Genomic DNA, 16962 nt, shown 5'->3' with positions numbered 1-16962 from the left:
GTGTTTGATCAAATAAATTATCTTTTTAAAAGCCGGCGTATTTCTCAGTAATTAATTAGTTTGATCACTTCATCTAGGCTTGGTGTAATTCTCAGATGTTATCAGAATGTTTATATCTTTCTAGCTTGCCCAGGACTGGTTCCTCCTAAGTTCAGTGTTTCATTTTAGCATATTAGAAACCCTTCCAGCAGCTGCTGCCTGGAACTTTTTTTGGTCTTAGCCATAGGCAGAGTCTTTCTTTACTCTGACTGGTAGAGTGAAATAAAAGCATGATCTTACTTTGCCCTTCTGAATTAGCTGGGAAGGTCTTTTACCTTCGCATACCTCTTCCTTGTTTGATGTGCCTAAAAGTAGAGAGGAGGAGAAATTGTGTGTTTACATAAATGGCTTGGAACACCCATGGCATCTTGATTGCCTCTCACAACTTAAAAACTTTTATAGACTGTTTGTTATAGATTTACCTAATTTGGGGACCATATTATCATAAATTTCCCCTTTATTATAACTTTAAAAACAATGTTTAAAAGAAATAATAAGGCCTTGATAAAATAGGTATTTAAAGGAGTTTTAAAACAGCTGGAATGGTAGGTATAACCTATGTATCATGACGAGCCCTGTAAACTTTTAGCAAGAGGGTAATTTGCAAATGTGTGAAGATCGCCTTGGCAGCAGTGTGCAGGCTGGATTGGAGACGGGCATAGATAGATACCCGTCTGACCAGAGAGGAGTCTGGTCAGGAGGCTGTTGCAATAGTCTAGCCAAACAATGAGGACCTGAACAAAGGCATTCGTTATTTGGCCAATGAAGAATGAGTGGATTTGTGAGAGATACTTAAAAGGTGTAAGTGATAACATTATGACGTGATGGTTTACAGGGGTAGGAAGAGGAACAAGTTGTATGACTCTTAGATTCCAGGCTTGAATTGAAGGAGTGTGCAGTTGCTCGGATACCAACTACCCAAAATTGGGCCAAACTTCACAGGTTGAGGTTAGTTTTCCACAAGACTGCCCTCACTTCAGATGCCAACCACAAATGTGGGGGTCCCCAGGTCACCCTCACTCTGACAGCTGGCTGTAAATTTGGGGGTTCTCACTGCACCCTCAGGTTTGATAATTCTCTAGAATGACTCACAGAACTTAGGAAAGCATTGTACTTCCGACTATAGTTTTTGTTATAGCAAGAGGAGGCAAATCAGAACTAGCCCAAGGAAGAAATGCATAGGGTGAGATCTGGGAGGATGCTGAAAGTGTAGCTTCTGTGTTCCTTTCCCTTGCAAGCAGGATGCTTTACCCTCCTAGCGCATGGATGTGTGATAGTAGATACAGTACTGCCAACAGGGAAGCTCACTCAGGCTTCAGTGTCCAGAGTTTTGACTGGGGTTTCATTGCATAGTCATAATTGATTGAATTGTTGCCCATATGTCGTCTCAATCTCCAGTCTCCCTTCTCTCCCCAGAGGTGTGGTTGATATCACATGGCTCAAAGCCCCAACCTGCTAATCACATGGTTGGTTTTTTGGGCAAGGCCAGCCCCCATCCTGAGTCATCTCATTAGCATAATCTATATAGGGACCCACCATGAGCCACCTCATTAGCCTAAAATTTCAGGGCCCAACATGAACAACAAAGACACTCCTATCACTTGGGAAATTCCAAGGGTTTAGAGTCTGCCTCCCAGGAACTAGGGGAAAAGGGCCAGCCAAATTCTTCATTAAATAGGGTACAGTGAACTGATACTGGAAATTGAGGAGAGGAGCAGGTTTAAATAGAAACAAAATATATTGAGGTGAAAACTCAGTGGGTAATTGGAAATAGAGGTCTGGAGCTCGGGCTACAGTTTAAGTTTAAATTAAAATTGTGAGATATAAGTGGTGGTTGATAATTTGGGTATGGATGAAATCGTTCAAGGAGTTTTATAAAGGGCTTTCAAAAGAGCAGAAGATTTAGAATTGCTTTGGGAATATAAAGGGCAGGGGGAAGAGGAGACCTGAAAGCCACTGAAGATGGTCATGAGTAGGAGAAGCATCAGGAAAGAACCGTGTCATCGAACCAACCTAGGGAGAAGGGGTTTCAGGGAGAAGGGAATGAACACCAGGTATCGGCACCATCAAAGGTCAGAGAGAGGGAAGGAAGCTGTGAGTTGAAAAGTGACCATTGGTTGGGACTTCTCTGGAGATCCAGTGGTTAAGACTCCGTGCTTCCAAGCAGTGGGTGCGGGTTCCATCCCTGGTCAGGGAACTAAGATCCAGCGTACTGCGCAGTGGCGCAGCCAAAAAAAAAGAATACGTAAAACTCAAAACAGGAAAGGAAAGAAAAGTGACCACTGGATTAGTAAATTAGGTATTTTTAGTGTAGGAGTAGAGGTAGAAGTGAGACTGTAGCTTGTGAAGCACAAATAGTAAACATAAGCCATTTCTTTAAGAAGGTTGGCTGGGAAGGGGAAGGAAGAGGTAGATAGTAGCCAGAGGATTTGTAGGGTCAAGAGAGGGATTTTATTTTTAAAATAAATAGAGCCCACAGAGGAGGAGATACAGGAAATAGAGGGGATAATTGACAGGGTAATGTCAGGAGGAGGGGAAATTTATAAACGCTGTACTGTATCTATAAGCTGTGTGCGCGCACAGATGCTAACCCTGGAAATTATCTCCTGCTGGATGTGACCACATTAATGACATTACGGGAACTGAGAGGGCATTGAGAGGGGATAGTGGAAAGAGAAATAGGAACTTTTCCATAGCCGTGCCAATACCATTAGTTGTCTTTACAGTTTTCAAAATATCAATCTCACGTATAAAGGCTTCTTGCAAAGCAAAATTTTTCTTGTAAAACTAGTGTTTCAAATCCTAGTGATCCCTGGTTGTCCTGGGCATCAAAATTCTATAGCTAGAAGAGCGTTTGGATGGTTTCTGAATTTAGAGTTTATGAAATTTTGATATGCACATAGTTTTCAAAGTTTAAATCCCCCAAAGCTTATTGAATTAAATTAACAAATGGCTCCAAATTCCTCTTAAGATCACAAACTATTATGCAAAAGAAATGTAGTGTTAACTATATATCTGAACTCATTAAAAGTGTTAGAAGAAAGTAATAAGTATTTAAAAATCCGTTAGTCTTCAAGACTAGAGGATTGGTGTTCTTGGATAATTTTTACTTCTCATTGATTTATTTTTATGGAACATTTTTCTGTTTGTTTCAAAGGTGAGAAGTAACTAAAATTTATATATTAGTCTATGTTATATTTAGTGGCTTTTTCATTACTAACCCTATTTTATGTAAACTCTTAACTGCCTAGCACAGTTAAACTGATAAAAGGCTAGCTAATTTGATTATGTTTGAATCACCACTAGATTTTAGCTGCCTTATTTATTAACTGATGAATGGATCTTTATTTCTGATCAAAAGTGTATATTGTAAGTGTGTTGTAGAAGATAGGTTTTGTACCTTAGGAGGGCAAGGGATATATAATTCTGCTCCATGTGGTAGAAAATGTCACCTTTTTTTCATTGCTTAAACAGAGCAGTCACTCTTAAGCGGTGCTCAAGACCATACATATTTGTCTTCCGCCAGGTTCAGTAAAATCGGTGGGTTCTTTCTAAATGTACCAGGAGATTCCTTGTTGTCTAGGCCCTGTGTTAGCCCGTCTCTGAGTACCTGTGATTTGAGACATTTTGTGAAACCATTCTTCATTTTTGTTTTTTCTGTCTATGAAATGATATTCGTGCCAAATGCACCATGATTTTACTGTGACAGTTGAGCTTATCTTTTGATGGGAAGAGTTTCGTGTACATTAATAGTTGCTGATATTTTATAAGAAAGCACTTTAATCTGGTAAATCATTTCATGTGTCCTTTCGAATTTCAGGGTGTGCTGATGGCCGGGCCCCCAGGCACTGGTAAGACCATGCTGGCTAAAGCTGTCGCCACTGAGTGTGGCACAACATTCTTCAACGTCTCGTCTTCCACGCTGACGTCGAAATACAGAGGGGAATCTGAGAAGTTAGTTCGCCTGTTGTTTGAAATGGTGAGTGATGTTATATTCACACTTCAAGGCGCTGTTTGTAGGCACGTGGTATCCCTTTAATCTAGATCCGTTCACCCAGGGATCTTTTTAAGAAAGAGCAAGTGTACTTGTAGTTTCACAGTTCTTGACACACTGATAAGACGCGGGGCGGTGGGTTTTGTGGAGTGGTTGATGTGTCTTCAGCGTACCTTCCTCTCTGAGGTAAAAGCCCTTTGGCATCCCATCCAGTGAGGGTAGAAGAGACTTTGGAAATGTGTGTGGTTTGACTGATATTTCTGGATCTCTAATGAGCTGGTGAGCAGAAGTATATTTTAACATATATTTTGAAAATCAGTTAGAAATTGATCTATCGTTAAAGTTTGTTCCTTTTTCAAAGTAGTTTGCAGTAGCTACTTAAGACTGCATATTTGAGGATAGATTGATGATTTTCTTTAGAAACTTTTTGTATTATGGAAATTTTCAAACACAAAAGTAGAAAGAATAGCACCATGAATCCTCGTGTATCTGTCACCTGACTTCACCAACCATATAACTTATCTTTTATGTTTAGAAATTTTCCTGTTTCTGATATGACTGATTAATTTAACCTCTGTCTAAAAGCAAGTGATGGCATTAAAGCAGTGAGAAATTTCTGCTCTTTTTCACCATTGTTTTAGTCAGAGGAAACGTCTTTTAAAAACTTCAGATTATTTCAGGAGGTCACTAAATGATTTCTTTAAACTATTTTCACAAAGGCTAGGTTTTATGCCCCCACCACCATCTTCATTGATGAGATAGATTCTATCTGCAGTCGAAGAGGAACCTCTGATGAGCATGAGGCAAGTCGCAGGGTCAAGTCTGAGCTACTCATTCAGATGGATGGTAATTGATATTTAATTACTGTCTCTAAACTGTTTTGGTTCCTTTTTGAACTTTGTCTAGATTCATACTTTGGAAATTCTCAGCGACTGGACTAGAAGGCAACCTGAATGTATTTGTAATCATTTGTTCATCCGCGTATTTGTACATTTGTTCATGCACTCAGAAAGCATCTATTGCTTACTTGCACCATCTCAGGTTCTGAGGTTAAAGAGAAAAGGACTGTTGTGGCGTTCAAGGAGCTTACTGTTTAGAGCAAAGCCTTTAGAGATGTGGCTCAGGGTCCCAGGGGTCTTTAAGGCTCTTTTAAAAGGTGTGCAAAGGCCAAACTATTTTCATAGTAATATCAAGATGTTATTTACCTTTTTCACTTTCATTCTCTCACAAGTCTCATTTTTAGTTTTTAATAATAAATGTTGATATACTACATGCACACAAAGGCTCTTTGGAGGTCAATAGTCTTTAAGGGTATAAAAAGGATTCTGGGACCAAAATGTTTGAGAACCACTGATCTAGTTGAGAAGCAGGCACTTCACAGACAATTACAATACATTATGAGTTCTGTAGTAGAACTAAACTCTGGGTGTAGTGAAAACACAGTACGAGGGGTACCACCCGGACTAAGGGAGTCATAGAAGGGAATAGCTGACTTGGGCTTTGAAATATTGGTAGAAGTTATTCAGACAAAGAAGAAAAGGCTTTGGGGAGCCATTGGAGGAAGAGAGTGATGGGCCCAGAGCTACTTTTTAGAGATATATCACTGGTAGTTGTATGGTGAATAAGAGGCTATTTAAGCAAATTATGAGAAAACATAAAGTGTGTCAAAAAAAAGTATATATTTATTTATATGTGTGTGTATATATATATATATATATATATATATATATATATATGTATATGTATGTATGTATATCCACAGTGCATTGTTTTAAAATAGCTGTGGTTATCCACCAACCATAGGTACTAACTGAATACTTAAAACATGTGTTGCATACAGTGCCAGGCACTATAAGATACATAAAATAATGTAGTACCAGGAGTTCCTTCCCTCAATGAGTTAACCATCTTAATTTCTGTTAAAGTATAATATGAGAGAAAGGAGTGACTGTGTTGTATTTGTTCTATAGTTATCTGTTGATTTGTCTGGTTCTGACACCATCCAGAGGTCAGAAGAACTGCATCATGTTCGTCATTGAGCCTACCACCAAGCCTGTGGCTGATGCTTAGAAATGTTAGTTGAATGAAAGAATAAAGGACTGTAAGAAAAACACTCTTCTTTCCCCCTTACTGTATATAGGAGTTGGAGGAGCTTTAGAGAATGACGATCCTTCCAAAATGGTCATGGTATTGGCTGCCACTAATTTCCCATGGGACATTGATGAAGCATTGCGAAGGAGATTAGAAAAAAGGATATATATACCTCTCCCAACAGGTATGATGCCTTCCTTTTACTATATTTTGATCTTTCTTTTACTCTCTGTTACATTTTTCTATTTCTGTAGGTCTTTATTCCCTTGGCATTCTGCTTAAAGAAGTTTATAGCATCAAAAAACCCATTTGTTATTTATGGAAACAGAGGCCTCAGTACTCTGCTGAAGTTTCTTACATTCAGAGGAGTGGTTGTGTTAATAAGTTGATAGGACATCTAAGTTTTACTTTATTTATTTGTTTTTAATTAATTTATTTTTTTGGCTGCATTAGGTCTTTGTTGCTGTGCACAGGCTTTCTCTAGTTGCGGCAAGTGGGGGCTACTCTTCGTTGTGGTGTGTGGTCTTATTGTGGTGGCTTCTCTTGTTGCAGAGCACAGGCTCTAGTTGCGTGGGCTTCAGTAGTTGCAGCACACGGGCTCAGTAGTTGTGGCACGTGGGCCCTAGAGCACACAGGCTTTAGTAGTTGTGGCGTGTGGGCTCAGTAGTTGTGGCATGCGAGCTCAGGAGCTGTGGCTCATGGGCTCTAGAGCTCAGGCTCAGTAGTGTGGTGCATGGGCTTAGCTGCTCCATGGCATGTGGGATCTTCCCCAACCAGGGATCGAACCCCATGTCCCTTGCATTGGCAGGTGGATTCTTAACCACTGTGCCACCAAGGGAAGTCCCTAAGTTTTACTTTTAAACTTGAGTCTTCATTAAAACTTACGTGGGGCTTCCCTGGTGGCACAGTGGTTGAGAGTCCACCTGCCAATGCAGGGGTCGCGGGTTCGTGCCCTGGTCCGGGAGAATCCCACATGCTGTGGAGCAGCTGGGCCCGTGAGCCTGCGCGTCTGGAGCCTGTGCTTCGCAGTGGGAGAGGCCACAGCAGTGAGAGGCCTGCATACTGCAAAAAAAAAAAAAAAAAAAAAAAAAACCTTACGTGATACAAGTTTTTGTCCCTGTACTACAAAAAACAATGTACGTTGATAAAAATGTGAAAATTTTAAAACATTTTTATAATGAAAAAAACTTCAGTGATTAAAAATAAAGTTCTCTTGGGATCTTTTTTGAAGTATGCTGCTTTGAAAAAATATTTCATTCTGTTGATGAATGTTGACATTTTCATAAGTGAGTTTTTTCTTTTTATATTGAGATAAAATTTACATACAGTGTGAAATGTACAAATCTTAAGTGTATAGTTTGATGAGTTTTGACAAATGAATACTCTTGTTTAATCAGTACCCTACTCAAGATGTGCACATTTCTTTCGCCTCAGAAAGTTTCTCTGTGCCCCTACCAGTTGATTGAAACCCCTAACAGACATTCACCTTCCTGATTTTTATCACCATAGATTAGTTTTACCTATTATCAAACTTCATATAAATGGAATCATGACATATGTACTCTTGTGCATCTGGCTACTTCCATACAACATAATGTTTCTGAAATTCATCCATGTGATTACATGTATCAGTAGTTTATTTGTGGTGTGATTACATGACAATTTGTTTATTCTCTTTTTGATGGACATTTGAGTTATTTCTAGTTTTTGGCTATTATGAATGAAGCTATAAATATTTTTGTATAGATCTTTTTATAGATGAATGTTTTCAATTCTTTTGGGTAATATAGATAAGAAGAGAATAGGTGTATCATAGGGTAGGTATGTCTTTAACTTTATAATGCACAAACCATTTTCCTAAGTGGTTGTACCATTTTATACTCCCACCATCAATGAATGAGAATTCCAATACTTCCATATTTTTGCCAACATTTGGTATCGCCAGTATTTTAATTTTAGTCATTCTAGTAAGTGTGAAATGCTGTATTTTCTTTCAATTTGTGGTTTGCCTTTCAATTTTCTTTATGGTGTCTTTTGATAAGCAGAAGTGTTAATTTTGATTAAGTCCTCTTGTCAGGTTTTTCTTTTATGGATAGTGCTTTTTGTATCTTAAGAAATCTTTGCTTACCACAAGGAGTCAAAGGTTTTCTCCTATATTTTCCTTTAGAAATTAGAGTTAAATCTGTGATCCATATTGAATTAATTTTTTGTATATGTGTCAACTGGGGGTTGAGTTTCATTTTTTTCATATATATATTGAGTTGTTCTAGCATCACTTGTTAAAAGGAGTTTTATTTTTCCATTGAGTTACTTTGGCACCTTTGTTGAAAATTATTTTGCGGCATATATGTGGGTCTATTTCTGAATTCTCTGTTCTGTTCCACTGATTTAAAAAAAAAATTAGATATAGGGTTATCCTGTCAGGTTATCTATTTTTCATTGAGTAGGCTTTGGTAGTTTGTGTTTTTCAAAAAATTTGTCCCTTTCCTCTAGGTTGTCAGGTGTATTGGGATTTGACCTAATACAAACATGGAAGCTGACTAAATGGTTTGTGTGAGGCTGTTGATTTCATGTCTGGTTCTGGAGCCTGAAGTCAGTAGGGAGGGCAGTAGGAAGAGAAGATGAAATGGTGGAAACCAGAACAAACTGTAACCTGTGGGGATGAGCTGGAACTCATGAGGATAGACTGGAACCCACACTGGGCGCTCATTGCCTCTAAGAGTTACAACTTTGATGATTGGGGTGTCCTTTAGAAGAAGCTGGCACTCTCTGTAACAGTACTAAAGGTACACCTGGCTTAGGAGTCAAGCTGAAGGAGGAAATCTGACAGGAGCTGGAAAGAGTTGGAGGCCCAGGTGCTGCCCCTCACTAAAAAGATGAGCCAGGGCTTCCCTGGTGGCGCAGTGGTTGAGAGTCCGCCTGCCGATGCAGGGGACACGGGTTCGTGCCCCGGTCTGGGAAGATCCCACATGCCACGGAGCGGCTGGGCCCGTGAGCCATGGCCGCTGAGCCTGCGCGTCCGGAGCCTGTGCTCCGCAACGGGAGAGGCCACAACAGTGAGAGGCCCGCGTACCGCAAAAAAAAAAAAAAAAAAAAAAAAGATGAGCCGGCAGACAAGCGACAATAGGGCCTCAGCTGCAAATGCTCTTCAGGCCCTGAACTAACTTTATGAGTTGATTTCAGTTCTGCCTTTCACATCTCGTCCATAATGACTGATGTGGTCCCCACTAACCCAGAGCTGTGTAATGAAGAGAATTCTGAGAAGTGAAATTCTAACTTCACTAAAGTTGACACAGTACAAATCCACACACCTTATTTTCTGTTTCGTCTGTATGATCTATAATAATGGCTCAATTTTCATTCCTAGAAGAGGTAATTTGTGTTTTATCCCTGTTGTTCTTGATCATTCTTGCTAGACATTTATCAGTGTTATTAATCTTTTCAAAGAGTCAACTTCTTGCTTTGTTAATGTTCTGTTTTGTATTTCATTGATTTTTATCTCTTCTTATTTCTCCCTTATACTCCTGAGTTTAATTTTCTCTTTTTTTATGAAGTTAGAAACTTAGACTGTTGATTTGAAACCTTTGTTCTTTTTTTTTTTTTAATATAAACATTTAAGGTTGTATTTCTCTTAAAGCACTGCTTTGGCTTCATCCCACAAATTTTGTTATATTTTCTTTACTATTCAATTAGAAATATTGAAAAATTCTCCTTTTTCTTATTTTCTTCGACTCTTGAGTTATTTAGAAGTATGTGGTTTAGGGAATTCCCTGGCGGTCCAGTGGTTAGGACTCCGTCCTCTCACTGCTGAGGGCCCATGTTCAATCCCTGGTTGGGGAGCTAAGATCCCACAAGCCGTGAGGCAAGGCTGAAAAAAAAAAAAAGAAGTATGTGGTTTAGTATCCAAATATTTGAGGATTTTCTAGATGTCTTGTTGTTGATTTCTAATTTAATTCCACTATAATTAGGAACTACTCTGTAAGATGTCAATTTTTGAATTTTGTTGAGATTTTATGATTCAGCATATAGTGTATCTTGCTGAATGTTTCAGCTGCAGTTGAATAGAATATTTATTCTGCACTTGTTGAGACAATATTCCATAAATGTCAGTTAGATCAAGTTGTTGTGATAGTATTGTTTAAATCTTCTAGATCCTTAATGATTTTTTGCTCTGGTTCCTTCTATCAATTATTGAGAGTGGGTGGTTAAAACTCTTTAAGTATGATTGTGAATTTGTTTATTTTTCACTTTAATTCTGTAAATTTTTGCTTCATGCAGTTTGAAGTTCTGTCATTAGGTACATAAACAGTTATCATTATTATATCTTCTTGATTCTTCTACCTTTATGAAACGTCTCTTCACCTCTGATTAAATCCTTTGACTTGATGTTTACTTTGATATTAATATAGCCTCACCATCTTTGTTTTGCTACTGTTTGCATGATATATCTGCTTCCTTCCTTTAATTTTCACCTTGTACGTGTTTGTATTTGCAGTGCAGTTCTTGTAGACAGCATATCATTGGGTCTTGCTATTTGTACAGTTTATCTTTGCTTTTGAATTGGAAGATTTTGTCCATTGACATATAATGTGATTGTTGATATGGTTATGTTTATGTCTGCCATTTTGCTCTTTGCTATCAGGTGTCCATAGTATATCCTCTGCTCTGCTCGTAGGCTCTCCGTTCTGTGTCACAGATCTGCTTGTCTCTATGCAAGAGTGTTAGACAGATTTGAATCCTATTGCTTTGTAGTAGAGCAGTTCCTCCTGCCTTGCTATTGTTCTTCCAGAGTGTCTTGGTTATCCTTGGTTCCTTCCATTAACATCTTCATATCTGCCTGTCAGGTTCCACAAACAGACCTGTTGGGGTCTTCACTGGAATGCCTTAACTCTGTAAGATCATTTGGGGGGGCATTATCAATGGCATGAAAGACGAAACAAAGTAACACTGGGGAACTGTTTGAAGAAGACTAAAGAGAGACAATAACTTTAATGTGATGTGTAATGGTTTTTAAGAAAGTAATAAAGGCCTGGGACAAATGCGGACATTTTAATCTGGATTGTGTATTAGATGATACTAACGTACCAATGTTAAATTTCCTGTGAAGTGTGATGATTGTATGGATGCCTTTGTTCTTAGGAGATACATGCTGAAGAATTCAAGGTAAAGTGTTGTGTTGCCTATAGCTAGCTCTCAGTTCATAAATCAGAGTGGGGATGAGAGGAGAGGGCAAGGGAGTGATAATGGCAAAATGTTGACAATTGGTGAATCTAGAGAAAAGGTTAATGAGTGTTCACTATTTTTTTTTTACCTGAAGATTTAAAATTTTTCAAGATAAAAATTGGGAAAATTAAATTTCATTTTGTATATCAGGAAATCGTAGAGAGCTGGATCCAAGCTAATTTTGCATTATCTTAGTGTGCTGTATTAAGCAAATTTGTCACAAAAACTGATGGTGAAACAGCAAGCAAGATTGGTTATTAAAAAATTGTTTGTTTCAGCTTACTCGATACACATTTCAATCATATTGGAACAGCAAATGTCTGTGGGCCGGCTCTCCAAGTAAAAAATATATTAATAAGCGTTTTGTGCCAATTGCTGATTGCTAGGAAAAGAAAACTAGATTTTAAAAAAATACTGATTAGAGTTCTGGAAATCTTTTCCTATGTTATACTAAAAGGTGAGCAAAGTAACTCACAGGAGTTACACTCCATGCAATCTAGTTTCGTAAAGCTAGGCTAAATATTTTTTTTACAAAAGCATTTCTGGTGCTTGAATACTAATGTTTTTATTTTTCATAAAGAATCTCAGATCCTTTGTTCTCATAGCAAATATCTTCACAATCTATTAGGAAAACTCTGAGTTTTGTTTCAATTATTAGTTATTACAGCCAAGGCACACAGGAAGTTAAATGATTCCACTAGTCATGCAGTGAATTAGTAATATTAGTGGACTCACAGTTGTTGACTTTTCTTTGCATTAGACTCTTTCTTTTCCTGAAGGTTAAATAGGTGATTTCTTATCAAAATGATTTGTAAAGTAAAACATCTAATAATAACCACCAAAAAAAATCTTCTAACAGCAAAAGGAAGAACTGAGCTTCTGAAAATCAATCTTCGTGAGGTTGAATTGGATCCTGATATTCAACTGGAAGATATAGCAGAGAAGATTGAGGGCTATTCTGGTGCTGATATAACTAATGTTTGCAGGTATTTTTTTTTTAATGATCCGTGATGTTAGACATTAGTTATGGATTTATCAGGAGGACTTGTCTTAAAGTCAATGTGGAGTTGACCCTTGAACGATGAAGGCTTGAACTGTGTGGATTTTTTTCACTAAACAGGATCTGTGGTTGGTTGAATCTGGAATTGTGGATAAGGAGGAATCGCCCGTTCAGAGGGCTGACTATAAGTTATTCCCGGATTTTCAACTGTGCCAAGGGTCTGCAGCCCTAACCCCCGTGTTGTTCAAGGGTCAACTGTAGTTCACCTTTTAGAGCCTTTGATTTTTAAGAAATTGTTTTGCCTAACTTGGTAATAAATGGCTTTGACAACCTAAGGTTAATTTAGCCCTAAATTGGAGACTAGCTGCATCAACATAAAATAATATCATTTTGTTTTGGTTGGCATTATTTTACTACACGCAGATGAACAAAGGTGATCAATTTTATCTGTGTGTGTGTATATATATATATATAAATACAAATTTCACTTTCAATTTAGTGACATCATAACTTTTAGACAATTCACATCACTCAGTGAAGAGGATTTGTTTTTAGTACTTAACTTCCCTAACAATACTTAAATTGACATCGTAGCCTTTCCTTAAAACCATAACATCTGTGTTACTCATTTTTTCTACGAGTATTTGTCCTATACACGTGTAAGTTTAGTGGCACTCGATAAGCTCACAATAGCTTCTACTATTACTATAGTAAAATGTATAAAAATTTGAAGTTTTGGTTGGTTTGGCTGCCTAATAGCTTTTTCGTGAGCACTAGTTGAACACTTCTTCCTAACCTGCGTAACTATTTACAAGTGATCAGAATGAGCTGAAAATAGGATCCAGAGAAGCCAGATTTCCTCTCTTCACTTGCCCACAAATATTCCATGTAGGGAATTCCACATCCACTGTATTTAGATATATTCATGCTCCAGAGAGAGAGAGGTTCCTGGCTTTACCTCCTCTAATTAGGTTGTAGACAAACTGGTATAAGATTTGAGTTATCTTAACATTAGCTGTATGTTTATTTCCAAGTATGCAATTCGGTATTTCATAATTCTCCTTCAGTTTCCTAGACTTCTGGGCTGTCTTTGAGGAGCAAGTGGGGAAAAGAAAATTCAGTACCATCTGAGCCCAACCTAGACTTTTAGGATTCATTACAGTACTTTTCATGTTTAAGTCCTTTGCATCCTGTTTTAACCTTTCCTGAGCCCTCAGGATGTCTCTGAAGTGGAAAATTCTGAGCAGCATGGTAAAAACATATAAAATGATCTTTTGAATGCTTTCCCTTAACATTATCACAATTGAATATGTTTAAAACCTTTGCAACTTATTAAGTATTCACTGATTTTGGTATATTTTTAGGGATGCCTCTTTAATGGCAATGAGACGACGAATCAATGGCCTAAGTCCAGAAGAGATCCGTGCACTTTCTAAAGAGGAACTTCAGATGCCTGTTACCAAAGGAGACTTTGAATTGGCTCTTAAGAAAATTGCTAAGTCTGTCTCTGCTGCAGACTTGGAGAAATATGAAAAGTGGATGGTTGAATTTGGATCTGCTTGAATTTCTGTCAGCTCTTTCATTTCTGGTATTTTTGTTTATCAAATGTGAAGAAATTCCAGCAATTTTTTCAAAAAAACAGGTTTGGAACTTTACATTGGAGAGATTTTCTCTTAAAGAAAAAATTTAAAACACAAAAGAACATACATATACTTGAGAAGTAAGAAAAGCTTACATAGAGAGCCTGATATCCACATATCCATGCATTATAGTTGCACACCCTAACCAGAGTATCGGGGGCTGAAGAAAGCGACCAGTGTGCTATCGTAGAAACTTGTTTACAGAAAATGTAGAAGGAGCTCTGTTTCTCACTAGCGTTCATTGTTTTTTAGTTTTTTCTATTCTTTGCTCTGAACATGAGGGACCTATATCTGTTGGCTTTTAACATCAAAACTGCGTTTGTGTCAGGTCTATTATTTGTTGTTAAGAATTATGGTTTTGGGTTAAATAATGAATCTGCTAGTTAAACCTTTAGAATTCACCTACTACTGTTAGAGTCTATTATATAGTTTGAATTTTCCCTTCCCTTCCCTCACCATTCCCTCTACTAGCTATTTAATCACTTATTGAGCTTTATGGGGGAATAGCCTCATGCTTTGTGGTTTTTGAATCCTTTTGCCAAGTGGCTTCTCTGGTCTTCAGTATTTTTTTTGCTGGCAATATTTCACATTGGAAGGGTGGAAAGAACATCATGTTTGTGTAAGATGCTCTTTTTCATTCTAGACTTCTGAGTTTGTTTTCACTTTTCTTTCAATATGTTCAATAGATAAACCCTTGATTTTTCTTAGCTCAAACATTGGTTTTTGCTGCATTTGCCTTTCATATTCTAAATAAATGCTTCAGTATTCTACACAAGTCCACTCTCTTGTGGCTAATGCAAAACAAACAAAGCAAAATCTTTATGGTTTTGGAGACAGCTTGTTTATTAACAAAATAACATCGTGCATAATGAACAACGAACATTTAAGGATCATTCCTTGTCTAGGTTGAGTGCTTGTACACACGCTAAGATTAGGTTAGACATATGGCATGCCCATTCTTTTCAGCAGGAATTAGACCGTAGAAGGAGGCCAGAAAAGGAGAGGCCTTGTATCTAGTCACAAGTAGAGTAGCCTAGTGTTAGTTTTTAAAAATTACATTTATCCTATTTTGATTGGGCAACCTCTGCTTTAATAGTCAAGCTTTAAAAAATTTGTATTTTGGGCTTCCCTGGTGTGCAGTGGTTGAGAATCTGCCTGCCAATGCAGGGGACACGGGTTCGAGCCCTGGTCTGGGAGGATCCCACATGCCACGGAGCGACCGGGCCCGTGAGCCACAATTACTGAGCCTGCGCGTCTGGAGCCTGTGCTCCGCAACGAGAGAGGCCGCGATAGTGAGAGGCCCGCGCACTGCGATGAAGAGTGGCCCCCGCTTGCCACAACTAGAGAAAGCCCTCGCACAGAAACAAAGACCCAACACAGCCATAAATAAATAAATTCATTACTTAAAAAAAAATTGTATTTGATGATATCCTGAATTTTCAATTTTGGACAGCAACTACTAGTTTAAAACCAAAAATAACATACAGTTTTTTTGACAGTTAAACTCTTAGCAGCTTCCTTAAGAGATTTCTTCCCCCTACTTAGAACCACATACCACAGTATTTATCTAATGTTTTAAATTACCCCCCTTTCCTCTGAGGCATAGATTTATAAGAGTTAAAATCATGTTATCATGATTTTATTTTAATTGATTTAGTTCATCTTAAAAGTTGAAATGAGAGAACTTTCCTTTTATTCATGACCTTTTAAAATAAAGAAATAAATAATCCCACTAAGATAATCTTGCAGACTATTGCCATCCGGAGTAAGTTATTTTTTTCCCGAAGTTCTAGGGGCAGTCGTTAAAACCTTAGTGTTTTGATTGCCAAAACTTGTTTGCCTAGTTTAGTTGATTAGTCAGACCATTTTTCTAGATTTCGTGTTATTTGTCTTGGCTTACATTTCCATTTTTTTCTGAATTCTTCATGCATAATGACATGGTAATTTTGATTTTTTAAAAACTATCAGTTGAGCAGTATTTGGAGACTCAAGCCTCCTAGGAGCTTATCTTTACTGTGTTAAGTCAGTCGGTGTGCTTTTTTCTTTCCCTTGTTTCTCGTTTTGCTCTGACAGTGGATGGTGAATGCTTTGTATGTATTAACCCCTTAAAGGATCCTGAGGAGATCCCTAGGGCATTCCGTCCAACCTTTCCTGCACATGGTATGTACATTGTCTTTATTGCAAGACTGTGTTGCCTTACCCAGAATGAGAGCATTTGTGTGTTTTATTTTATTTTTTCTGTTGTATTATCAAATTAGAAAGATTTGGTTCCTTTAATTCATCTGAAAACCTGAGTGTTTGGGATTCTTCAACACAGTGATGTCGAGACTAAGTTTTCTACACTTCTGTCTCACAGATCATCTGATCAGATAGTCCTCCGTTTTAGCAGGCTCACGTTGGTTGCTTACTGTGTACCTGTCCCTTGGGTGGGCGCTCTGTGGCCACAGAGTTGGACCAGGCAGTGCAGTACCGACTGGATACTTCCTGTACTTACACCGTGTAGCTTCTGGCTCCCACTAATGAAACGATTTCAGTTTATAAATGGAAGGCACAGTAACCTGCGTGTTGCTTTGGAAAGATGACATATAAAAGTTTTTCTCTCTTTAAATTTGCTTTAAAATTAGAAGTGGTATCCATTTGCTTGAACAACAGAACTATTATAGATCTTGGCTATTTTCATGAACAATTTTTGTCATTTCCCAAGCTACATGTTTATTGTAAACACATACACATGCAGTTATGTCAACATGTAAACGTGTTGCATGTTTATTGCAAACATTTTGCTTGCACAATTCCTTTACTTTTAAAAGGAAATGAATATTAATGGAATGTGCCAGACAAATGGCTCTCTAATGTAGGCTGAAACCTCCTAGTAATCCACGTAGAAAATAGACGATGGCATCACAGACTTTATCTTCAGTCAGCAGCAGTGTGGGCATTCCAGAATGACCAAACACACTTTGGGCTTGGACCTC

The 16962-nt window shown here is 38.0% G+C and overlaps 1 protein-coding gene across 4 annotated transcripts in view; it reads left to right on the top strand.

Annotated features, from left to right (window-relative positions):
- KATNAL1 (katanin catalytic subunit A1 like 1) overlaps positions 1 to 16716 on the top strand; it is a 64476-nt gene extending 47760 nt beyond the window's left edge. For all 4 annotated transcript variants that reach the window (XM_082602489.1, XM_082602492.1, XM_082602490.1 and 1 more), the window contains exons 7-11: positions 3860 to 4018; positions 4753 to 4879; positions 6174 to 6308; positions 12207 to 12333; positions 13712 to 16716. In XM_082602489.1, the coding sequence (XP_082458615.1) occupies positions 3860 to 4018; positions 4753 to 4879; positions 6174 to 6308; positions 12207 to 12333; positions 13712 to 13910 (747 nt within the window). In that variant the 3' untranslated portion in view covers positions 13911 to 16716. The remainder of the gene's footprint in view (positions 1 to 3859; positions 4019 to 4752; positions 4880 to 6173; positions 6309 to 12206; positions 12334 to 13711) is intronic.
- The last annotated feature ends 246 nt before the right edge of the window (positions 16717 to 16962 follow it).

The sequence above is a fragment of the Mesoplodon mirus genome (genome assembly GCF_964341445.2).
Source record: "Mesoplodon mirus genome assembly, chromosome: 17".
Lineage (NCBI taxonomy): Eukaryota > Metazoa > Chordata > Mammalia > Artiodactyla > Ziphiidae > Mesoplodon > Mesoplodon mirus.
Note: the sequence above shows the minus strand (reverse complement) of the source record. Positions and strands in the feature narration are given on the sequence as shown.